Source organism: Mesoplodon mirus, assembly GCF_964341445.2.
Source record: "Mesoplodon mirus genome assembly, chromosome: 1".
NCBI lineage: Eukaryota > Metazoa > Chordata > Mammalia > Artiodactyla > Ziphiidae > Mesoplodon > Mesoplodon mirus.
The window spans coordinates 61469097-61495922 of record NC_138976.1 but is presented as its reverse complement, the minus strand read 5'-3'; the positions used below and the strand labels follow the sequence as shown (position 1 = coordinate 61495922).

Genomic DNA, 26826 nt, shown 5'->3' with positions numbered 1-26826 from the left:
GGTTTCTAGTTACCTATCAGCATTTTCATAATGGTTTCTAGTTACCCGTCAGGCAAAACATGGCTTCTGATGGTTGTGGCCTGTGGGTCACCACTAGTTCTCTGGAAGGACAAGCGCTCACCTGAACCGCACAGCAAACTCCCTTGTATGATTGGAGCATGCAGCGCAGGATCAGGGCGCACGCTAGAAATGGAACCAAATGCTTTTTGCAAACAGCAGCTCAATGAGGTTTCCTGCCATGAGGCAAAATGCTTGGAAAGTTACTCTGCGCTGGTATCACTGGGTTTGGGGTCAGTGTGCTGAAACCGGGACTCATTACGCTCCTACCATGCCAACTTGGTGCAATTAGCCTAACACGATAATTTCCTGAAGCCATATGTTGATCTTTAGGGGAGGGAAAAGGCTTCGTCTGCCTGATGGCTCTGAGCTCTGACTGGCACATCCCAGCTTCGAGCACATCTCTATAAATCAAGATAACACACACATCAAACAGAGATGAGGTAGGACAGCCAGCCTGGAGAGAAGCAGGCAACTTGGAGCAGGACTGCGTACTTGTTGACTGTTGTAGTGCGTTGGTTTTCTCGTTTTTTCAAGGAAGGTTTCAGGGAAAGGTCAAGGGAGCACCACTGTGTGCAAGACTGTCTCTCCCTCCTTCCACTTCTCCCCCCAAAATAAAATCAATGGAAGGACCTAGAACAGAGTAAGTTATGTTCCAGGGCTGCATGGCTTGTATTCCCATTGGAGACTTATCAGTGTGAACTAGCACTGTTGGGAAATCTCTTCAGCTACCCCTGCTAATCAATATCTCTGTTCATTATATGTCTCTGATGAATATGGATAATGATTGGGTGCCTGAGAGTCAGGTGACTAAAAATAACTGCACCTTACAGAGGATCGATAGATTTCCCCCCAGTATTACTTGAGGCACTTCGATATTCTCAGCCGCCCCTCCCGAGCTCCCGGCCATGAGATCATCTCTGGTCTTCATTGATAGATCGGCTCCATCCTCAGAGCAGCTTTATTAAATTAGTAGCACTTAATCTACTGTCATACTGTCAACTGACACGGGGCAGACTAGCAGACGGCAAGTCTTCCAGTGGCTCAGAAGAGCCACTGGCCGCAACCCAGGCAGCTCTGATTAACTTTGTGCCAAGAGTTGAATTCATGGGTGCCTCTTCGCTAAAAAGGAGGATTTCCACCATTTAATAACATTTAAAACAATTTTTTTTTAAAGAAGGAGCTGTTTGAGGGAGGATTCTTGCCAATTACAGACATGTTATGACTGATGAAAAGATCATAATTATGCTTGGATTCCCCGTAGGGGTGCGTTAACACGTCCGTAACATTTAATAACCACATGCCTCAGTGGAGGTTGACTTCCCCCAAATTGTTTCACCTTTCATTTCTTCGCTCTCACCCCCAAAACCGTCTGTGGGTGCTCAGAGGAAATCGGGGGGGGGGGCTCCCCTGCTCGCCGTCAATGCTTGGTGGTCGGCACCTTTGCTACCTTGAGTGGGACCCTCAGTCAGTGGTACCTGAAGCTGGCTGGACAGTTCCTTTCTGTGGGTCTGATGACAGCCAGACAGGTACAAGCAGCCTGTCCAGTCCCTTGCTGGCCAGAGGCCTGGGGCCAAGGGGGTTGCTAGAGAGTCTGGGTAGCTTGTTTCTCTGGGTCGGAGGCCAGAGGAAATGGGAGAAGGGGGTGGTACAAGCTGGGGAGACTTGGATAAGTGTGGCTCCAGGGACGGAGAACAGGAAATACTACATTGGAAGGGAGACTCCAGCAGAAGTTATAGTCTGGGTTAGCCTAATGTTTAGCTAGAATTGGTTTAAAAGGTGGGGTAATATGAAACAGTTGCTGAGTCAGAAGCACCCTATGTGCCTCTTCCCATTGGCCTCAAGCAGTATGACAGGAGATGTCATCTGCTAGTTTTATTTCTAGATGATAACATCTTTCCATCTGCTAGTTTTATTTCTAGATGATAACAAGCACAGTCTGCAGAAAACCACTGTCAAGAGAATATAAACTGAAACACAAGTATCTAGCATGAAAAAAATATATATATAGTCCTCATCCTGTTGGCTGCTGTCCACAAATTTCACAGGGTCAAGGTGGAAGATATTTGCAGAAAGCCAAGGGGCAAAGATACCTAAGGTCTTCCTTTCCTTAAAAGAGCTTGTGCCAAGGCTTTGGGGAAAAGAAATTCTTGAGAGACACTGGAAAAGCATCCCCAAAGGGATAGCTTTAGTGAGAAAAGACTCAGTCAGTGTTTGCTGGGTTGCATCGGGACTGGCTAGGATCTCCGTAGCTCTGACTCAGCTTTGCCATCTGAGCAAGAGATGAGTTTGATCTTCCTGAGAAGTGAATTCAGTAATACCATAATTCAGTCCAAAATGAAGACTGAGTTATCCAACAAGTGTGCTTAAATAAGGGTGAGCCACGATGTGGGCTGAAGTGTTTCTAGGTGTGTTTTATAAAGGTCTCTTGGAGTTTGTTGAAGTTTCTTCAAATCAAGAAGGTAAGAAGAGATCAGTGATAAATCTTTAATATAAAAATTGTACAAGAATTTTGATACAAATTACAAGAGGTATTTGGACAAAATATGAATAAAATTCCATTTACATCCCCAAACCCTTATGCATTTTATGCAAAAGACATACTGTAGACAGTTATAGTACAGAAAATACAACAAAAGAAATAGCAAATAAAAACTTTTAATTCCCTCAGACTACTAATAAAAACAAACCGAAAAGCAAAACCAAAAACGAAACAAAAACAAAACCCTTGTTCAAGGTACATACAGTATTTACGAAGCTACCGACGTCACAATGATTAGATCAGGGTGATGCAAGCTGTCCCCGTCCCTCAGTGCTACTCCCTTTTGTAGTGCAAACTTTGGTTCTGTGGCAGGCTGAGCAGAGAGGCTGGTTTGATGCAGAGGAGAAGAGAAATGAAAAAAGCATAAACCCCCAAACTCTGGGAGGAGGGAGAGGACATATCTTGGAGAAAATTCTTTTCCTTAAGATATTTCAATTCCCTTTGGCCAATTTTGCTGTCAAATAGGCAGGTTGAGTCAAATGGTTTTGTTAGCGAGACACACCAGTGGGTTTGGGGTGAATAAGACAGTTAGGTGTTCTCTCAACCAGGTGAGGGATCTTGCTCGTTCTAAAAGGCCTAGTCCCTGACGAGCAGTAGAGAACGGAGAGCTTTCTTTCCTGAAGCCCCGACTCACCTCCACCTTTGAGGAAAGGCCCAGGGAGGCCTCAGACCAAAGTCTTCTCCTGGTTTCTCCGCCTTCCCTCACCCCTCAGACCTCCAGATACTCATGTTTAGCAATCCTGCCCTTGTTCATACTGGCACTGGTAGGAAAATGGTAAGACTTTTCTGCAGGGCAGCTGAACCAAAGTTTGCACAGGAAAGTGAGAGCACCATATATTATAAATCTTAGTCATATAAGCTTAATATATAATGCTAGAACATCTCATTCACTTAATCCACGTTATGTAAACCCTGGACAGGGTAGAACACACAAACGTTTCCAAAGCCATCAACATCCGGGTGAGGGAGGGAGTGTTCTACCTTCTTGCTTCAGAAAAGAATTTTTTTAAGGGGTGGGTGAGATGAGAAGAAGAAAGGGCAGGGGTGGAGAGATAATGGAAAAGTCAGGGGAGATTAAGATGGGCAATGAGAGGAATGGATTACTCTGTACAAAGACATGCAAAATGCTCCAAATTGAGTACTAAATGAAAAAAAAATCAACCTTGGTTTATGCATCTCAAGTGAACCTACTAACTCAGCACATTGTCTGGGAGTCAAGAGCATCATACCTCATGAATCAACGCTTCTCATGGCTATGGCACTGATTCACAGGCAGGGCAGGGGGATGCTTTGTCTCCTAGCATGGAAAGGACGGGCAGCCTGTCTCCTGTGGAAACAGTGCCAGGTCAGCTCACCTTGCAGCGGGGGACTACCAAGAGGGCTGGGCTTTTCTCCCCTTCTTGTGGAAAGCATTTCCAGGGCCAGATGAGTGGAGCTCTCGCACACATCCAGGGTCCCCCCCCCGCCCCGAGTCACCTCTCAATCCTTGCATTCCGTAACAGAAGTGGGCAGAGCCGGTTCATAATGGATCGATTTGCCATCTTACTTGTGCATTATTTCAGCATCACATTTGGCAACAGGAAGCCTTATAAAGTCTCGGTATAATGCTTAGATATTCTCTCTTCAAGAAATATAGTTTTATACTATCTACTTCTCTCCATTCTTGTTAAAATACCTTTTTCTGCTCTTCCTTCCCTTCAAAGAGTCTTTAAAAAAAAAAGGAAGCTAGAAACACATTAAAATAATTAGAACTGTCCTTAAGCATCCCTGTTATTTAAAGGGTGGGGGAAAACTCATATTAGCAGAATCTGTGCAATTTTGGCAGCTGAATTTTTAATTAAGATTCTCTTAAGATGTTTGCTAAATGATTGTAATATATACATACTGGGGGAACTTAAAAAAAACACATCAACTGCTTTTTCTCTGACCCCAAGAATCCTTACTCAAAGTGCTTTTCTTCCCAGTCCTCACCCTGGTTAATGCAATTATTTTAGCACGGGTTTGTCAACACAGACCTGGTAAGTCGTCTGTCTCTAAATCTGCCACTTTTCTCTTTCCAGAAGTTTGTATCAAAGATGACACCCACCTGTATCTTATTTGGTTGACAAATAGATTTGAAATGTGACTGTTCAAAGCGGGGTTGGGGGGGCGGTCATCAGCTTCTAACAGACCTGCTGCTGGACGGTTAGAAGGAAGCATGGAGTCCCCTAGTTCCACAAGGAAGATGCACACAGAGATCTTGCACTTCATTCAGCCACCAACTAGCCACCTTTTACCATCCTTTAAGCAGTTTAACATACAAAAATAGCAGCCAATACCTACACGCTATTTAGGCTCAAGATGTTTGGGAAGATAACACTTTCACGTGATCTTCCTTTGTACCTTTTGTCCCCTAGTCACTTGATTTCGTAAAGCTCATGCACTTGTGCTTACCAAAATTTTCCCAAAGTGGAGAATTTACTTTTACGTATAGAGTGGTCTCTGTTTTAGTGATTCAAGTCAAAGTTCCCATGCCTTATTATTTTTTTCAGATTGTCAGTCCAATTAAACAAAACAAAGGTGAACTTGTCTTGTTACACTATGGATTTGGAGGTTCTCATGGCAAGACACGTGTTCATTTAGACTAACAGTTGGGTGTCAAAACTAAAAAAAAAAAAAATTTTTTTTTTTTTTTTTTTTACCATCACACACAACCAATTTGTTACAACACGTGCACTTTTTGAAGGGGAGGAAAAACATTTTAATGCTTTCCTTACAGAATATGGGGCGATCTAATACCACTTTTGTCACTGACTTGCAGAAACTGTGCTCTAATTATAGGGCCAGACCCAGTACTCCCAAAATGCACGGGCTTGGAATTGCAATACTTAAGTTTCCAAAGACTCAAAGAATGCCATCAAAGTCAGCATCTCTCTACTGACCCTTAAGAAGTAGTCTTTTTACTGTCCACTTAATAGCTGGAGAGGGCACCTTGAGGCAGCTTTGGGCTTACCAAAGATACAGTTTAGTGGGTGTGTGTGCGGGCTTATGTGATAGGAGGAGAAAGTGGGGGGAGAGAGAAAGGGGGGGGAGGGAGAGAGAGAGAGAGAGAGAGAGAGAGAGAGAGACTGTGAATGTGTGTACATCAGGGAACTCAGTGGGAAAGCCTAGCCCTTGTACTCAATTTCCCCTTCACAAGGGATAAACAGGCAATTACGCATCCTTTTATATTTGATGGCCAAGTGCTGAACTGGAAAGCACACTATTAGTTTGTGTCCCTTCAGGGCCAGGGCAATAAGTAGCCAGGAGAGCTGGAGCTGAAGCAGAGAGGGTGTTGTCTGCTGTTAGTGTGACAGTCTTGTCAGCAGCGTTCACATTACTGGAAGGTAATAAAGTGACAAGTAAGTTATTAGAAAGATATGAGGTGAAATTGAACTGAAGCTTCTCGATGCTCAGCCTGGCTTTTTCCCTTCCTCTTTTGTAACCCTCCACTATTTGTTACAAACTAAGCCTTGTCTTGATACACTATATAGAAAAAAATTTTTTTTTGCAGTAAAGGTCAAATGAGTTTACAACACTTCAGAGGAGAATAAAGATAGTTTTATGACAACTATAGTACGTTACTTCAAAAAATATATAGCATTATAATGAACAATAATGCTGATCCAATTCAGTGTACTTGTAAAAATGCTTAGGTTTTTTTTTAAACCCCCTGTTATTAGGCATTTGGATTTTTCAACAAATGCCAAAAAGACGCTATTTGATGTCCAGTTATTGCCGAATGACCATAAACATCATTTTTGTGCAAAATGTGGGAAAAATGAGGATGGTGGGAGGACACAGGAAAGGATGGGTGTCTGGGCAAGAGTGATGCTAGATTAATGCACTCGTCAGTTTTACAGCTGGGTTTACGTAACACTAACTAACGGAAAATTAATGTTTACAGTGAGCAACTCTCCAACTATAGGAAATAGGGAAATACGTTTAGGACAGAGCAGATATGGCCTTAATGCTAACATAAGCAAGGCTACCTACCACACACAGTTCAGCTTGGAGGGAAAATATGAAAACAGAAAAGTTACTTTTATGCTTCGTAGAAAGGTGAACGAGCTCACATTTTGATCAAGAGATTTTGAGCCACATAGCATTACAACCACGGCTACGGGGGCAAGCCACAGTAATGATGGAGAAAGAACAGATCCCTGCTGGCTACCATGCCCTTCAACTCCACTTGTCACAACTAGAGCTTGGTTTGACCATTGGACTTTTCTAGGACCTAGTTGACCCAATGGATCGTTTTGTTCCCTAAGGGACTCTGTAGCATCACTTCCCACTCCAAAAACAAGAAAGAAAAGAAAAAAAGAACACCCCCTCCACAACTGCCCTAGTTGGCTCCCGTGATCTGAAAGGGACTTGAGCTATTCCAGGCAGCAGCCTTCCTTTCTTTCTCCCTCCCTCCTCAGACTGGGGTTCGGTGATGCACCTGGTCATGGGGAGCTCTGGGGGGCACTGCATCGATGTGCTCTCACTGGCTACTAGGCTGAGCTGCACCGGACTTTTCTCGTGACCGTTTCAGTGCCTTCACTATTTTCTTTTCTGGTTACCTTCAAGCCAGGGCAGGTACGAATCCTCTACTTAATATCCCTCACTCTGCTTTAAAAAACCATGATTCCCTCCAGTCTCTTTGGCACCTGCCTTTTATTGCCCTCCGTACTCATTTAGACCCCTCCCATTAGACAAAGAATGAGAGGGAAAAGCAAAATCCTCTAAATATTCCAAATTTGGGGGAATATAAGTGATTTTTAAAAACCCTGAAATTTGTCATAATTTTGAAAAGTTCAAGAAAAGGAGTGTGTCCACAGGATCAAAGAAGGTTTCTTCCAGATGATCTGTTTCTGATGACAGCAGATGGAGCGTGTCTTACGAGGGCTGAACTTTATTCGCTCTGTTAGTCAATCTAACCCAACGCTAAAGACCAAGTGCAAGTTAGGACTGCTCAGGTCAACTGTTGGCAGTTAGCAGCATGTCCGTCTCAATCTGATTACTGGCTTCTTTCTGTTTTAATTGCCAAGGGCCCCCTTTCTCATTTGCTTGGCACATGTCAGGGGTGTGTACAGAGGAAGGGGAACAAAAGGTCACTTTTTATTTGGTGGGAACCTAGCGCATGGTTTCCCCTGAGTAAAATGAGGATAATGCCTCTGGAAGAGCCAGCCCATTCTTGATATATTCAAAGCTTGCTTGTTTTATTTTTATTTTTAAGAGCAATGTATATACTAACAGGCTCTTGACCAGTTAAGTGCCTTTCTCCTCTTACTGGAAGGGCCTAGAAATTCATGACCAAAGAAATTACACTACAAGGACAGTGGCGCCATTGTGCTAAAAACAATTTCAAAAGATGTTTGTCACCTTGAGAAGGAAAACATTAACACCTTGAAACCTTTAAAAGGCATCAGGCTGAACTGGGCGGCCAGACTAAGATCTGAAATGCACTGACTTATTTCAATACAATTAATAGCAGAACAAAGAATGTCCCGCTTTTTGTCACATTTTTAAAACCAAATTATCCATTCTTGCTCTGTGTCGTCCCCCTCCATAACACACAGATACTCCCTAAAGCAGACTAAGCCTTTCTGATATTTACAAACACATAGTTTAAAATGATCAAAACAGTACATTTCAACACCACCTAGCAAACATGCACGTTAATAATACTGCCCAATTTTGTACCTGTGACAAAATGCTGGTTAAAATCAATCAAATGGGAAAAGGCTGCTTGGATAAAAAAGCTGCATTCCTATTCCTTTTTCAGCAGGCATAGAATGGATGCAGCTGAACAGAACCTGTTTCACAATAGGAAACTCCTATGAAAAAAGAAATGAGTATGAGTGGGCAAAGATGAAGGGCTCAGTGATTAAAATGCTGATCTCTTTATCCTTCCCATTTGCAAATAAGCCTTGAGATCACCATCTTAACTAGATTTAGAGTTAAGTCCAAACAATGCACTCAGGCACACACCCAAGGACAAGCAACCCTGGGGGACTAAAAGAAATGTACATTTCATGATTCTCCATCTTATGGACCACTTCTGTCAACTCCCCCTGTCCCTTTTAAGCAAATAGGCTTTAAATTGGAAAATGTTACACACCCACTTAGAAGGCCACCATAACATGTGGGCATCTGAGGCACAATAGTAGCAAAGGGGAGAGACTCAAAAAGGGCAAGTTGTCCAGGACTCACTGCCATTTCTCCAACAAAAGGCAGGTGAACACATTCATGCTCTGAGCAAGGGAACTTCTACCTTGAGAATCTTGTTACTTCTGGGGTTGTTCTAACTGGCTATCCACACTAGCCTGGTTTGTGGCAAGTAACAAACATTTGTTCTAAGCCTGGTTCGTTTGCTGTGACCTGCTGACAGCTATGTAATTCACTCATTAGGGCTCTTTGACCTTTTAGTTGACATTAAATTAAACAGAGTAAACACTGATTTTTGTACAAGATGAGTTCTAATATTTCAACCTAGAGTGTAACTGTTAAAAATGGCTGAAATTTTGTTATTTTCATAAAACAAAGTGTCATTTAGTCTACGCACACTCCCAAAGCCAGTGTTTCCATAATCTTTTGTTGGGATACCAAAAATATTTTTTTCCCACTCTTTTGGAATCGAATCATTTGGATAATAGGGCAACAGCAGCAACACAGAGAACGCTAAGAGAACCAAAATGTTTGCAAACAAACTTTCATTATTCTAGTTCAGTCTTTCACAAACATACTGTACAGAGTCTTATATGGTATAAAACAAACAAAGGTAAACATCTCTGTCTATTCAATTTAACACAACACCAAAATAAAGCAATTAAGACTTTGGGGAATTCAAAGGTACAAGAAAACAAAAATGGTTAGCACTAATTCCTCAGCTTTTTTCACCGTAAACATTTGTCATTTAACAGACATAGTGTCTGATATAATTTCTTTTGTACTGCAAATACTTTTGGTCTCTCCTCACTGTAGAACAAATGAAGAATTAAATGAACCCCATAGCATGCTCTGAAGATGAAAAGATAAAGCCCCTAGACACATCTAGCTTATCTTTAAGAATCTATCATTTGTGAAATTTTCACAAAGAAAAATACTGAATCCTCAACTAATGATGCTTATTTTTGGAAACAATAAATACTGTGAGGTACGATAAATCCTACAGGAATAATAAAAAGAGAAACATATTAACAGTTTCCTTTGGCAAATTTAACGGAAGTGAATGCTGATGTGAACCTAGAAAAAAATCACAAAACATATGAAAAGTGGAAATAACATTAAAAGTTAAGACAAAGTGGGTATTTCTAACTTTTAGACTGCTGGGAGAAATGTTTGAGGCCCTTAAATGCAGAAAAGAAATACATTCTCTTTAAATTACTGTGTACTGTTTGACAAAATATTCCTTGTTTATCTCTTTTCTCCCCCTCCACTTAAAAAAAAAAAAAAAAAGACAACAAAACACAGTCTGCAACTCACACCCTAATGGTTTTGGCTGCAGACTGAACTTGAGTAAATATCATCATTTAGTCAGTATGTTGTGGTAGCTGAGGCTGCTGATGTGGTAAACCAGCTCAGGCAACATGTGTAAACATCGGAAACAAAACAAAACAAAACACAACAAAAAAGGTTTGGAGAATCCTCTCCCCTCCTCTTTCTCACTTTCTCACCATTGCTTGGTTTCAGGCTTGCTTTCATTTCTCTCTGACAAATCGTGTGGGGAAACAAAACACTAAACAGTGAGAGATCCTATTTTAAACCCCCTTCTTCTGGCTTTTCAGAAAGGAGTGTTGCTTAGTTCAAGTTCAGCACATGTTTGCAAAGCTTCCAAGTACTGCTGCTGCCGCTGTTAAAGGTCTTTGATTTTGTCTATCAAACTAGCCTGAATCAGAGTACTACTGCAGAACGTGCAGTAAATTACATAGCCACACAACAGACCAACCCAGTTCAGACTTTTTCTTTTTAAAGGATTAAGGGTTAGGTCCTTGCGAATGAGAGCTCAACTCTTTTTACTGGATTCAGCTTTGTTCCATAGTGAGTAATTTGGGCTTTTGTATCCTGAAATATTATCCAGCCTCTAAAGAATAAATGCCTTAGCTGTTTCACACCACATAATTTTGTTTTCCTTTTATGTAACTTAACATATAAGCAAGAAGGTTGCAGTGTTGATTGTAATAACATTCGGCACTTGAATCACCAAGTGTTTTTTTCTAAAGCGGTTTTCTGGTGGCCGACAAATTGGCCTGTGGTTATGTTGAGTGACTAATTGTATTTTCTTTTCTGGAAACTTGTGCAAAGTTGGCAGTTTTGTGTTAACACTAATACTTTTGTTTGGCATTTGTGCCCTATACTGACCAGACCATTTTTATACAAGTGAATTTTTTTAAAAAGACACTTACTTGAAGTATGGCAATAGTTTAAGGATAAAAAAGAAGCATGGATATTACACATCCCCTTGTAGTGTATGAAAAAAAGTGCATGACTGGATTTATGTACTAGTACAGGACATTTTAAAAAATCAGATCTGTGCTGTAAGGCATGCCAGCACCTCTTTATCACTATACCTAGCAGGTAGTAAAAACAAGACCATGGTTTTTTTTTCCTTAAAAAGTGTGCATTAATGCTAACATAAATGAATAGAGCTAGCCAGCAAACTATTTTTTTCCTGTATATCTAACAGCTGATGTAACTGTAAAAAATTAAACAAAAGAGTTAAACAACCATCAATACAACTGTTTTACATCATTGGCCTCTCAAGGCTAAATATTTACAGGTGAATCTGCCATGCTTTAATTGAAGATTCTCTCAAAACCTTAAAGTTCACAAAAGACAACTATAAGGAGTTCCTTTTTTGTTTCTTTTTTTTTTCTCCCTTTTATTTGTTTGCAGGCAACAGTCATGGGTACAACAAATTGTCTCTCTGGAGAGGACCAGGAATTATTATTCTGTCAAAATTTGGGCTAGTTGCACGCTTTTATGTGTGTATATGTGTTTAAAGGGTACTTTGTTTTCACCCCCAAATGAAAGATCCGACCTATAAAGGAAAAAGAGAAAAAAAACTTCAAAAGCACCTAGTGTTTATCTTTTTGTATCTAAAGAAAAGAAAACGCGTGTGTGTGTGTGTATATATATATATATATATATATATATATATATATATGTAGACACAGAGGCATACATGTGTATACGCACACATATACACACACACCATCCCAAGTACACAAGCACACACTGACTATGGCAGTTCAAATACGTAGGCCATCTGGTGAGAGCTGGCATTTGTAGTGTCTTTTCTGAGACTAATCTACCGAAGTGAAGGGAATGTTTTTGTGGAGATTAGGGTTCTGACTGTGCCGATTCCGGCTTCGCACAGAGGAGAACATCATATTGCAACCGGGGACTTTGCACTTGTGCATTTCTCGCAAATGCACGGTTTTGTAGTGCACTCGCAGGGTCCCCTTGTTGCTGTACATCTTGTGGCAAATGTTGCACATGATCCCACCATGGCTCCCGGACAAGCTGTTGAACATCAGAGATCCTGAAACGTCAGCCCCGAGGCTGCCAGCGAGGGTGGGGACCTCGGCCTTGTGTGCCGACTCCCCACTGTCACTCGCCCCGTCGATGTCATCCAGGAGGATCCCCTCATCGCTGCCTGCGTCGGATTCTCTGGAGGAATGGATGCTGCTGCTGGACTGGAGGCTGGAGGTGGTGCTCAGGTCCAGGACCATGTAGTCCTCCGCCATGCCCCTCCCGTACCCGTTCAGGTGGGAGTCTTCTGTCCCCGCGGGAGAGGAGGCGTCTTCCCTGACGTCGAGCCCCAAGGGGTGCTGGGCACCATAGATCTTCATCAAAAATTCATCCCGGAGGTCCTTGCTAAGGGAGGGCTGCGATGAGTCCAGGCCCATGTCATCGAGTTCTTTGGTCAACAGTTTACGATGGAGATTGATGTTGGCACTGTGTCTAGGAAAACAAGAGGGAAGGGGGGGGTAGGTGTACAGGGAGTGGGGAGGGTGAGAAAAAGGAGAGCATTTTAAAATTGATTCAGCTTCCGCTAGGCACCACATAAGCACATTCATTGCTAATGACACCCCTGTAAAAGCAAACATTTCCCCACATCCTCAGGATTTGGGAATAAGTGGTGGTGGGGAGTGCAATAAGGGGAGCTTTTCATTAACATAATTTTTATAAGAGAGTAAAATTCCTCAGTGGTAGGATGAATGCAAACCCATGCACCTTTTCCTGAATGATTGTTCTGTTCGTTTTACACTGTAGCAGCATCAGCTGCAGAGAATCTCACAGCAGAGATTTGAAAAAATACATTAAGTAGGATAAAAGGATGGAAACGTTCTGCTTGTCTAAACTGAACAATTTGAATTTACCTAAAAACAAAACGAAAGCCTTTTTTTTCTACAGCAAACACTTTTAGAGGTATAAAAAGGATCCTTTTTTTTTTTTTTTAAAGTAAATGGTCTAGATAATTTAGGGTTCACTTGACAAAATAATGCCTTGTTCCCCCTCACCTTCCTACACTGCAAGTTTTAGGTAGGAAAAACAATAAGCTTAAAAAGTTAGCAATTTGAAATAGGGTTACAGACTGTCTTTAAACATAAATCCCTTTTTGCAGAATGGTTTGGGGTCTCAGCTAAGTCTAATAGTAAAATACATTTATTTTCAGAAGCTGCTACATTTTAGAGTTGAAAATGTTTTCAAGTAATTTAAGTTTTAAAATTTAATTCTTAAAAAAAAAGCTGAAAAATGGAAGTTGGCTTTTTAAATAAAACCCACCCACCCTTTAAAAAAATCACACTCAACAACAGAAAAAAAACCCAAAGGGACCAAAAAAGAAAAAAACCCCACACACAATAAATACAAAAAAAGAAAAAATCAAGCACAATAACACATGGTCCCTCTATTTTAACAACTGGAGTCCATACTTCTTAGACAAGCAAAACTTTTACTCTACTCACTGAATGCTTTGCTTGCATTAAAAAAAAAAAAAGATAGTATTTGTCCCAGAGCATCCATAGGGATGTCATGATTTACCAAAGCCTGATAGGTTATTATCTGTCTGAAAACATTGCCTTTGTATTTATATCCCCCATTTATTTTTAAAGTGCCCTTGGGCATATACCTCTCTCCACCTGCAAAGGCTCACGTTTGACACGTACCTAAATTGAAGGCTACCCTTCCAAAAAGTACACCCATAAATAAATATACAGATACATAAAAGCTTCTCAATAATGGCAGAAGCTCTACATCTTAGAGGAGTAATTGTGATGAACAGAAATTGATAATAGAAATGACCTAGAATGGCCAGCATCAAGTTCAACAGACCTTCTGATTATAATTAAAAAGTATGGAAGACCGAAATGAGTCACTCCATTTGGTGACAAGCATGGCTAATGTTTCTTAGAGATGGTTGAGAGGTATGTGCCTCAGAGACAAGAAAGGTGGGAAACACTTCCCCACCTTCCCACACAAGACAATATACAGCACTGCGGGTTTGAAGGGCAGAGGGCCGGCAGCCCTCTCCACACTGCGCTTCGGGAGGCTGAGCTTACCTGGTGACAATAAGATCAGCTTTCTAATCTTTTGCTAAATCGATCACAAAAGAAAGCAAGAATGAGAGACAGAGAAAAAGAGAGAGAAGGAGAGAGAGAGAGAAAACAAATTCACATTCTAGACATCTGGTTTAAAAAAAAAACTTAAACAATAACATAGGGATTTAAAATGTTCTGATCACAAAATCATTTTCTGTCATAAGCGATCATCTCATATGCTGTCTTGATTTTTCAGATCAGCCGCATCATCCAAAAAATCATAAATCAAATTAAGATAAGCCAAATTCACAGCATCATCATCATCCATAAATGAGTTCTGCACAGATGCATGCAGTGTGCAGATATGTGAATGATAAACAGAAGTGGTCCCCACGGTCCCTGCTCTGACACAATCGCTCCCCGTCTCCTTGGTGTCAGATGGCAGATGACTCCAAGTGCAGGTTGCTAAGCAGAGTGTAGGAAATGCCTACTGTGAAGTCTTTCCCCTGACATGTAGGTATGACACCACCAGAGTTATTACAGGAATGTGGAAGTAGAGTGACAGTACATACTGTCAAACAATCTACTGATAAAACAATCTGCCAGCCACAAGCAGCTCACGAAGTCCTACCCCCTGTGTATTATTTTTAACACCCTCCCTCCCCTCCCTTTCTTAATTTCACAAGCACACATTTTGCGATGACTTTAATCTAGAACTCCGTTGCTTCTCACACATCTGCAGTTACCACTTCCTAGATTCACTGCTGAGAAAACAGCAGCCAGACACACAGCAGTCACATCAAGACACACTGAATAAGGAAGAATAAATTAACATCGACAAAAGGACACACTGATCCCCCAGATGGACACATCTTTCCGAAGATGACTTGTGAAATTGCACATCTCCACTGCTATGTTACCAGGAAGAGATGTTTCTCTTCATTTCTCACTTACAGCAATAGAAATCTGTAATCTAATTAGATGATGTACCAGCCCTCAATATCTGTCAACCAAACAATGTGCAGAAATGTGTAGACCAGCTCTGGCACTCTGTTCAACAGTGTCCCTTTTCCGCTGTCAGCAGTACTGTTGGCCTCTGCTAATATAATTACATTGGCTTTTATTCAATTAAGTGCCATCCCTTGCTTAAAAAAAAAAAGCTACTTTATCAATTGATTCAGGTGTAATGCAATAATAAAGATGAACTCATGGCAGTGCATTAGCTCTGCTGTTCATAACTTCAGTACACGGGTTCATTCGTGGTAGTCGATTTCCATTATGCAACCACAGTTCAAGAGAATTGATTCTTTTATCTTCATTTCTTAATCTGTTTCATTTTTGTTTAATAATCCTCCTAAATGCCATATGCAAAATACTTGAACTGGGGATGGGAAGAACGTGCTGTGGAAAGCTTACTGGTCTGCTCTCATGATGGTGGGCTTGTTCTAACTAACTCCAGTACTACTGGGGTGGAAAGAGGCAAAGCAGGAAAAGGAGGGAGAGAAGACAGACTCTTTAGAGAGTCCTGATCCTGTGCCTCAAGAGGTTAGGTTCAGCCTCCACAGAATGGACAAAAGGCAGCACTTGATGATAACCTTTTGAGAAACCTGGACTCAAGTCAATCCAAACCCTGAACTGTCAGAGAACACTGCCCAAGGAGGAGAGACAAACACCTGGGGTGAATAGCAACTTACAAGTTTACTTGGATCAGAAAACCAAAGAGGGAGAAAGAAAGGGAAGACGGAAGAGACACAGAAAGAAGTCACGCCAACGGACTATCGGACGTACAGGGAAGAGGATCCTAAAATGGGAGGAAGACCAGAGAATGCTGGAAACGGGAGGACCTGCAGCAGAGGAAGCAGTAGGCAGCTGTAAGAGGGAGAAGGGGGACTCCAGAAAGGAACCAATTCTGAGTTCTCCAGAGAGAGAGTTTTTCTAGAAAATAAACCTAGTGTTCTGAATATGTATCTCCAGAAAAGAGGAAAAAATAATCATGAACAAAAACCATGTTAAAACTTACTATATTTTATAAGAATGTCAACAGTACAAAAGCTGTTTCTATTTGCTTTGATTAGGTAGGTAATACTGATACTCCGAGGAGGCAGCTTCCTCTTACAGAAAAAGCAAAAATGACTGGGATGAAGAGAAAAGGTGAATTGATAAGTAGAAGGGGTAAGGATCCGATCTCACTGGGGATCTCGTCAAGAGAGTAGGCCAAAATTTAGTCCCAAGATGGTCACTTTCAGGAAGAACATAAGCTATACCTTATTCAACCTCAAGTCTCTTGCAGCTCAAGTAGAATACTTTGCACTTCGGACATAATTACATTTATTTGACTTCAATCAATAATATGCAGCCTTACAGAAACTTTCCCCAAAATACATTGTAGAAGAGAAAACAATGATCCCAAGATTGGAAGCACGTAACTCAATATTTAAGAAAAGACACTGATAATACGGCAGAGGATAATTCTGACCCTATCACACCCCACTGTAGTGCAAGGTAATGATATATAATTAGGGCATGACACAGTCCTATAACCTAGGCTATGCTTGGAATCACAAATGTCTCCTCTGACCCTCTGTACCCTTCCCTACTCTTTCTGTACTGAGTTTACCAAAAGCCTCTTGAAAACTGAGAACACCCTCAAAAGCAAAAAAGTTATGAAGCCTATATGATATAGGAGAGGTCATAAAACCAAACTTACTCCATGAAATGCTGAGTGGAAGTACTCTAGCTGGACTAAAGTGGACTACCAGTCTTTTTCGGTTTCTTTAATGAAAACGTATGTCAATTATATGTCAGTTTAAAAAAAAAAAAAAAGAAAACTTTACCATGCAACCACAGAAGACACCAAATCCAACACAGTCAAGCAAATGCAAGTGCCCTTTAGAGAAAGTCAGTCCTGTCTTGAGCTTTTCTTTTCTCATGTTTCTCTTTCCAAGCTTGTTCAAGTGCCCAGTTCAACTTAATGCAATGTTTAATCATAAAAGTAAAAATTAAACACATTAAATACATTGCAAAGAAAAAGCGTTTTGAGATTTTAACTTTGGTTTTGAGAGGAAGGAACTTAAAAAAAAAAAGTCTCATGACCAAGTTAGAAAATCAGAATGTGGTTGTCCAAAGTGAATAGTAAATCAAGCTATAGGTTACATGAGAAGCTGAATATAACGTTAATTCTTAATCAGTTCTGAGCCATTCTAAACTTAGTGAATTGAAACAAAATACTTGATAATTAATTACAATGCCTCAGGTGAAATGGAATTGAGGCTCCATTCTGGAGCTTTTGCCTTTATTTTTTCTGCTCACCTCTGCCACTCCACACACACACACACACACGCACACTTCTCAAATTATATTGTCCAGAATGATCACAGTGATGTATACACAGCAGATACCACTATATATATGGGGTGCGTGTGTATGTGTGTGTATATGGGGCAGATAATGTTGTTTATATACAATCTGGGAAAATCTAGATGCTGGGTTTGAGTGTATTGTGGGATACTGAGTCAGTATTCCTGATCAGAAATTAAATCTGCTAACCAAATCCATAGAAATGAAAAGTTAAAACCTCTGCCCCTCATTAGTTCTCTTCTTATCTGATTGCTTTGACACTATCTGTTGTCCTTAATGTCTCAAAAATATTTGTATCATCATTGATGTCTTACAGCCCTGTGAAGTAAATGACATTTTTGTTAGTATACATTTTCTGTAAAACAAGTAGTTGCTCTAATAGGCTAATATTTAAAGATTTTTCTCCAAAAGAGCCAAAAACCATCCCTAGCTCAGGAAATTCAATGTAAAATTCTAGTGAACAATGCTCCCAAAACCCCCAGAAGTATAGAAGTACATAATAAATGCAAGAAATATAAAACTAAGCAAATTCTTGCAAATTAAAAGTATGAAATTCAGTCACTTCAATCCCTTTCAATATAAAACAAATCATCCATACTGGTCACGCAGACAGTTCCCTCTACATTCAAATTATTCACTTGAAGATAAGCTCCCACCAAACTCTTTAGGGGTTTAGCTAATTTACTGCACAGATACGGCACGTCTGTTGTAATAACAGGTAGGATGTATTGGGGTCGACCATTTATCAGAATTAGACTTCTTTTCTCAATTCACAGTGAATTATGCTGCCTACATGACTCCCCTCTCTCAGAGCCTGCCATCCCCTTACGGCCCCTAACGTGGCAGGCGAACAAAATTGACAGTCTCATCTTGTCAACAAGGGACTATTCTCCTGAGAAGCCATTTAACTTTGCCGAGGAAGCAATGTATTAATGTGCCTGTCCCGGGAATGTTAATCATCTTCAAGCTTCCGACCTAACTTTGACGTGAACGAAATCACCAAATTTGTTTACTAAATGAATCGTAATATGCTAATAAGAAAGCATGACATATATGGAAAAGCCAAACAGATGGTTTGTTTACTCCACTTTGCAACTTTATAAATGTTGTAACTCTGAAGATGTTAGTGAGAATTATTGGTTTGTTGGCAGAGGTGAACGTGTCTCTCGCATACTAAATCTGGCACTACGGTTACAAAACAATTTGTCATTGCTGTGGAATGCATAAAAAATGTTAATGTAGTAATGGCATTTAGGAAGGCAGATTGGTGGATGGAAAATGTCTATGCTGGATGCTCAGGTTAAGTGCAGAATTGATATCCAACGCTGTTTCCTAACCATTTTACTTCTGAGTTGTATCTGACACATCGAGGCTTCTGGAGGGTGCTGATTATTCGATAGATAACCTGTTGCGCTGTAATGTGAGACGCGTGTTACACTGGGAATAGGATTATGTTTTCACAGCATTTGGAAATTTTCTCAGTCAGGCAGCTCTTATGGTGCTCAGTTTACTACCATTGTTGGGTAAGAAAAAGCAAGGCGGTTCACCCTGGCATCTTTTAAGGACTTAAATAAATCTGAGCTAGAATTTTGAGATTTATATTTACCCTGGATGAACTAGCCCTCAAGTCTTCATCCCTTGTTTTATTGTCTTATACAAAGAGTTTAGAAGACCTATTTCCAAAATAATAAGAATGCATTTTTCTCTAGATGCTCTGATTTCTTCTCCTATTTAAAAATAAGCTATCTTTTCTAATGTGTACAGAGTGGAACATCAGTTTCTCTCTGAGATCTTTTTCAAAGGAAATACTTCCTAAGACTAAATATCCAAGAAGGTTTTACAGCATTAAAACGGTTAATTTATGATCTTTTAAAAAGACAACATTTGGGATGTATGAGTTCCCGGGGGGGGGCAGAATTTTGTAGGCAATATTATAACTTAGCTATGGCCTTCTCTAGAATTGTGTTGAAAAATGAAACTACTTAAGATACATGAACAAAAAGAATGTGCAAAATCTAATTTATGTCTTTGGTTAAACAATGTCAAAACTACCAGCTGAGACAGCAAAACTTCAGTTAAGCAACCAGCAACGCACCTATGCTACTAAACATTTCAATGTTTAGCAACATTCAGATGATTTTTTTGAAATTCTTTTTACTTTTGATTCACAACAAGCATAGCCACAGAAGCAGAATTTTGTATGAAAGAGGTGCTTATTCCTCCCCAAATCATGAACCACTTTCCCCAACTTCTTAGTTCCATATATATTCATATTGAAACCACCACGAATCTTGTGGGATTTACCTGGTGTATCACCATACAGTGAAATTTCTACCTCTCTGCAGAAGAGAAATGAGAGAGAAGTGAGCTAAAGAAACCCCTGCATTCATCTTGCTGCCCAAGGATCACTTTGGAGCAAGAAACATGAGCGGCTATTCCAGCCTGGCACTTCTATCTCATTTGAAACATCTCCTCATTCCTGACCAACAAAGAAAATTTCAATAGAGTACTTTTACTGGTTTAACAACAGTGAGCTCCTGGGATTGTCAAAGTGCTAAGCTTTTTCCAAGGAGAGAAGAAATCAGCAGCTCAAATATAATTAACCTTCCATTCTCAATGCAAACTGCCACGCACAGGAGCTCTGCAGTCTATTAGCGAAGTTATAATGGCCAACAGGCAGAAGCAAAATTGGTCAAAAAGTTGGCTGCTGCTGTCATATTTTTGGAATTATGATTAATGGCCCTAATAATGTGGATGATTACTGATATGTGTATCTCCAGCAGTTTATCATATTGCTCTGGCTGCCTACGTCCACAATAAGCAGGATGCTATCATTTACCTCTTTATTGAAGGCAATCCTTCTCTTGAAGGAGCGTCTTCTAATTGCTTCGTAATGTTTTATGTCTTAAACATTTTGCAGCTCTGGACCTTGCCAACTGTTTCGTGTCTACCATTGATTAATTACTGAATGTTTAATCAAAATTTAGAACCTAATGTAGTCATTTATGAGCACACTGCAGTGCCAAAGTAGTTAGGCTGTGCTCCCAAGTTTGGAGAGTGCTGAGTTCAAAATCAAATCCCAGCCATGCATGAGAATCCAAGAATTTCACCTTGGGTGCTCTGAGGTTGCCAATTCCATCTCTGCTGATGAATGGAAGGTAATCTAACTACAGGGTAAACAGCATCTTTACCTACCCTCTCCCCACTGGATCTCCCTTTCCTCTTTCTCCCGATTCCCTAATCAACAGAGCACCACTGACTGCTTGCTTCTGAGAGCAAGAAGGTTCTCGTGAATACCCGTCACAAGAACATAGCTTTGAAGTGGTTAAACAAGTGAAAAATAATTTGCTGGGACAAATACATAAGTTTTTTTTTTTTAATGTGGATTTTTTATGGTACTGTCATACAGCCATTCACCGTTGAAGTTAAGTGTTTTTTTAATACCATTACTGAACTGCTGAAATGGATGCTAATATAGCTTGGAGTGCTAATGTCAAGTCCTGGTAATAAAAAAGACAGACTGCTGAATGAAATAATTTCAAGTAAAAAATAGAACAAAAGTGCTCTCTCTCTTGCTCTCCACTTTTATTGAATTGGGACTGACTGAGCCAATTGCTTTAGAAGTCTGTAAAACACAATTACTAGTGAGCGGACTGACCCCCCGGTGCCCCCTCGGTGACACAGCAGACTAAAAAGGCAGCAGAGTTAGAGCGGCTCCCCTCAGCTGGCCCTCAGACCCAAGAGGCTTGCTTTTGAAGGTCTGTTGTTCTCATTGCCCAAATCTGTCTCCTTTCACTGAAAAAATCTTATCCCCCATCCATGTGCTAAAGTAACTTCATACATCACTTTCTAAGATGAAGATGTCTATTCTGGCAATTAAGGATGATCTGTCTTTTGATATTCTTATTTATGTGGGTGTTTACATATAAACACACATACATTATGTGGATGCATTTAGATGAGAATGTTAGCATAATTTTTGAATAGCTAGTAATAATTCAGATTGACATATGCAATGGCAAAATTGAGGCGCCACTTACGTATGTTCGGGTAGAAGCACTTGGCTTTTTTCTCCTAAGGTAAAGTCAAAATAATTAGAGCAAGCAAGAAAAAGAATTAAACTAGAAGTAGGTAACATTTTTGCCCCTAGTTAATAAAAGAAGTAATAAACTCCATAAAGTACTAGAGTTAAGATCACTAACACTTCAGGCATAACAGCTTTTTACCAGGAATTTACAACTCCTGTTTTAATTCAAGCAGCTAGCATTAGGACATAAAATCTCGGTATTTTTTAAGTGGAATTTTATGTTAAATAACTGAAGAAAAATTGTTCTTTCCTGAGAAGCATTCTTTTCTCCTCCTTCTCAGCTTGCTTCTCTCTCACACCTGCACACACACACACACCTTGGCACTGAAGAATTAAAGTTAATAAATCCCTTTTTTATGACATTGTAATTTTTTGGCAAGTGTAAACTCCTTTTATATTCTGCCACATTCATTTATTTGAAGCTTGTGGGAGTCTTACGGCAAAAACATTAAATTATTTCTGAGAAGGCTTTTTTAAAAAAGAAATGCCTTCTAGCCCAACCTTCACTATGAAACTTCAACAGAGAAAGAAAAGTCTGTGTTCTTCTTAGTACAAGAACAGCAGCAACAAAAATGATCATTCACAGCAAGAGAGAGCTGGCAGAAGCCGCTCACCTTAAGAGAGAGCCCATCTTCCCAGGACTGATACAAGCAAATACTGATATATGTGTGAAGTCTTATAACCTGCTTCCAGGTGAGAAACGGCCTATGTTTTTTAAAAAAGAGAAGACCATCTAGAAAAGCAAATATTTCAAATGAATAATTATGAGAAAGAATCACACCGAGAGAAAGTCTATCAGAGGGTCGGGTAGACGGTGGTGGACCCAAGGGAGACGGAAATCAAGAAGATGACCCTTTCAAAGTGGCGCTATCATGAAAATTACTACCTGTGCATTCAGTATGTGCATTCTGCTCTAAATGCTATTTTTGCCTGAATTTTCGAGTTTGCACTGGCGAGAGCAGTAGCTTGTTCCCTTTGAGGGAAGATAAGGATAAAGGGTATTATAGAAGCATTACGTTTGTGCAGAGGAAGTTACGTAGCCACAATAGATTGAATGTTACTCCCATCAATAGAAATTTGTAAAAATTTCTTTGTATCATGGAGAGAAAGTCCTTTGCCTGCCATTAAGCTTTGTTGTCTATTTTGTAGGCAGTTTGGTGGAAGTGACTGGTGTAGTTCTTGGACTGGAGGAGTGAAAGGTCAGCAGAGGCTTAAATGAGCTTGTCTTACATCCAGCTGGGCCAGCAGGAGGTCATTAGGAAGATCCGAGGCTCACTGTAGGCTTGACAGAGTCTCTCCCCATGATACAAGGAGACTGTTTTGCTCATTGCTCTTCTCCCAGGATATAAAAAGGAGCCCAGAGACAGGAATGACACCGAAGTTTATCTTACTACCAAAGTTTCGGTTGAGGAGGGCACAACTAGCAGTTATTCAGAAGGGCGATTTATTTTGTTTGTTTGCCTTTGATGGAAAGTAATGGAGAGAAGTACAAAAGACCTACTGATCTCCTGGCTGTATTGTGAAACCAAACAGAGTAACAGGGAAGAAGAAAAAAAAAAAACCGCTTCCTTTAAAAGTCAGAGGACCGGCACAACTTCACCTTTTAAAAGAATTCTGGTAAAGGAGAGCTGCAGTTTGAATGGCAAAATTATAGGAAATGAAAAGACTGATGCCTTAACATGTTCTCTTCTTGTACTTGGAGAGGATTAACACGCGTTATTTGACAGCTAATTATATTAGGGCAAATATACTAATAGTGATCTTAAGTTGGTGCTAAGTGGCTCATTTCTTGGAGGTATTGCCTGGTGAAATCATGTGTATTTACTGAAAATCTCTCTTTAGAAAAGTTCTCTATAAATTTCCAAACACAGAGAATGATGGAAAAAATGGATGTCGCTGCTAACAAGGTGCTAACAGGAGGCAGGTAGCATGTTTTCGCATCTTCACCTCTGCTGTTAATGTATGCAGTGGCTCATCAGAGGTAGCTCATGTTAATTTATTCCTGCACACCTGTACAGGGCTGGAAGTCAGGTAATCAGACAAGCAAAAACTATACATCTCTGCTTTTTAGGTACAGCTACCCAGAGGCCTATATAGGAACAAATTTAGTTCTGGAGACATCAGCAGGTTTTAATAAACCAAATACAGATGTCTTATTCCATACAAATCAAGAAGTTTACATGTTTAAATCTGGACAGATTTAACTAGCAATCAAAGAGAAGGTTCACACTTGGCACCAATGGTTGCCTCATATTTATTTATAAATCACCCTGACCAAATATTATTTTGTTTTTAAATCTATTCATGGGGCTGAATCGCCTTTCCTAGACCTTGAAGATCACCATATATGCTGACCCTTCTGATAAAATTCAAGATAAACTGTGGCAATTAGTGGCCACTATTCTCAGAGGAAGAGAGGAACAAAGATGCAGACCATGTAGTTTCTGTGGACAATGTCTTCGTTATAGTTGCCAATGTAAAATCTATTTATGTCTGTTTTAGTGATTGGCATTAAATAGATTTTTATCACATTAGCAAATGATAAGGAATTTGGGGGAAGAGGACAGAAGGGTTTTTATTTTTCTGAATAAAAACCAAATGTAATTTATAAATGGGGTTGATCCATGGCCACTCAGCCCTCCTGGGGATCAAAAAACATGACAGAGGATGAGAAATGACCAAAGGAAGCCAGGCCCAGCCAATTCTATGACACTATCTTCAAGAAAATGTCCTTTATGAAGACTGTAGGTTCTAGGCCAGTTGGAATTTCTTCTTCCCGGGGAGTATTTTCTTATGTTTACTTCAAAACCCAGGGTCAGCTTTCCTGTTCCCTGACAGAACAGCATCTTGGCAGAAAAACCAAGGGACGAACAAGAAAGAAGTAAGGGTGTTTAGAGACTGTCAGGTGTAACAGTACACACTGTTATCAGTATACACTTAAATACTTCAGCCATTGCCTTATAGTTCTATAGTTCTTTACAGGGAAAATAATTTACATTTTACTTCTAGAACCTGGAGTAAAAATTACCCTAACAACCACCTAGCGACCAGATGAATTGGCGTCTGGGTATATTAGCTTGCTCTTTGTCATTAGTGTGGAAGGGTCCTCTTTGCTTTCTAATTTATTAAACTCACACACATTCACAGCTGTATAGAAAAGGACACCTCTGACACTGCGCTTGGACTCCTCAGCCCTCACAAGCCTTGCTTGTGCCCCACTCTCTCTCTCTCTCTCTCTCTCTCTCTCTCTCTCTCTCTCTCTCGTCTCCCTTTTTGTGACTTTACACAAAGAATATTCTTGCTTTTCAAAAAGCCTTCAATCTGATCTTATAAAAACCTAGAAAGACCATAAGCGAAGACTTGGAAATCTCTGCTACCTAGCCGTCAAATCTAAAACACAGCATTTAACATCTTTCTACTTCCATCCTACTAACAGCCTATCTGAGACCAAACACGCAACTCCCTCGTGTATAACCATCTTGGAAGAAGCGCAAGAAGACCTGTTTCTCTCTCCTGTAAGGTGTTCTAAGCCCAAAGACAAGAAGGCTGCTTTCGTAGACAGAAGGAAGAGGGTCATTCTGTTAGTTTTATCACAGGCATCCCAGAAACCCAGTAGCCTTGCACACTTCAGCCCCCACTCAGAATGCCTTCTAATGCTTTATTTGCACAAGGAGGATGTTGTGGAGTCCAGGATGGATGAGTTGAGACTCAGGGGAGAGGAGAGAAATGGGTGAGGACATGGCAGGATTAAAGGCAAAGGAGGATTTCTGTTTGGGAAGGTATGTTGGCTCAGAGAAAGGTAAGAAAACTTATCCTAGCTTCATAGTGAATTGAAGAGGAGAAAAGCAGGGACATGAAATTCCTGGGGTTCCTGTGACTGACACAGTACAAGTGAAGAGAAAGAGGAAGATAATATGTCTGAGGGGTAGATTCAAGATGTGAGGCAAGAGGCTTTGTGAATAAGGAGATTAAATTACAGGTTGTTATTAGTTGATGAAATGACAGTAAAAGGCTGAAACAGGAGTACAATTATAGTGCAGCTGTGTTTCCTGAGATGCACAAAGAGGGTGGTACCCCAATGGCATCACTGTTTTCGCTTATTCAGTGGTAGTGACATTCACATCATATATTAAGTCAAGTAATAGACTCAACAAGGATGAACACTCTTCTTAAAAAAAAAAAAAAAGTCAAAGTATCAAGAGTTTTTGCTACGTTTTTACCCTGAGGTCAAAAGATTTGCGGATTCTTGCAAAGCAAAATTTCATGTGAGAATCAAGACTTTCTTGTACAGTATTTTTTTTTCAATTTGCTTTTTATCATGTGTGACAAAACTCCAGAATTAAAAAGATTAGGCATGATGTGCTATTTCACCCATATGAAGTGTAATCAATCACCTGTCTTCTGAGGTTTGCAATCTCTTCTGTGACTGAACATACATGGGAGAATATCTGTATTATGCTTCTCACCTAGAATATCCTATATCCTAGTTATCCTAGGCACTGGTCTAAACTTCTGTATGGCTGGTCACTCATGAAACTCTCAATCCTTAAAATAAAAATAGAGATTGAAATATTCCGCTATCAATCAATCACTAAATGTTTTTCCTCAGACAAACCACCCTCTCCACAGTACCTCCTTATACATTAGGACATAAAAACACAAGTGCTTGCGTTTTCTAGCGGCTTGACATAAATGAAAGCACCAAGCTTCGGGTGTTGTAGCCTTTGGTCCCAGAGCCATTTATTCCAGTGTCATGACTTTCAGTATTTTCAGCAAACCAACTAAAACTGTGATAGGAATTCATGCAAATAAGCTTAAATTTTGGCTTGTCTTCAAACACTCCATTTCCATAAATATTTTATGCAGGTTTTCATGAGTCTTTTATTTTTGTTAAAAAAAAAATCCAATGCATTAACCTCATTATCACAAGTGCACTATTTCAAACATAAAAGAATGAATATTGCTCACAAACTTGGGGGGGTTGGGTATAGTATTATATTTTATTATTCAAAGTCTAGCTATCTTATCTGCCGTATTCTGGGGCTGTTGATGATAACCTGGAACTGAAAAGAACTTTGTGACCATAAAACGTTTTTACAGAACAAGGTAAATGGGGGAGGGGGGATTTTTAGGAAGAGAGATTTCTCTTCAAAGCATGTTTTGAGTTGTACAAAGAAAGCCACTTAGTTTTTTCTCAGAGATTTTGCTTTTCATGCATTGGGCTGCTTATATTT

General features: G+C 40.1%; 1 protein-coding gene across 12 annotated transcripts in view; it reads right to left on the bottom strand.

The window, feature by feature from the left end:
* Positions 1-2556: 2556 nt before the first annotated feature.
* The window catches only part of BNC2 (basonuclin zinc finger protein 2), a 436262-nt gene continuing 411992 nt past the window's right edge, over positions 2557-26826 (bottom strand). For 8 of the 12 annotated variants that reach the window (XM_082604098.1, XM_082604102.1, XM_082604103.1 and 5 more), the window contains one exon: positions 2557-12568. In XM_082604098.1, the coding sequence (XP_082460224.1) occupies positions 11908-12568 (661 nt within the window). In that variant the 3' untranslated portion in view covers positions 2557-11907. Of the gene's footprint in view, positions 12569-14169; positions 14204-26826 lie in introns of all 12 variants that reach the window. The other 4 variants (XM_082604099.1, XM_082604101.1, XM_082604100.1 and 1 more) reach the window with 3 other exon arrangements.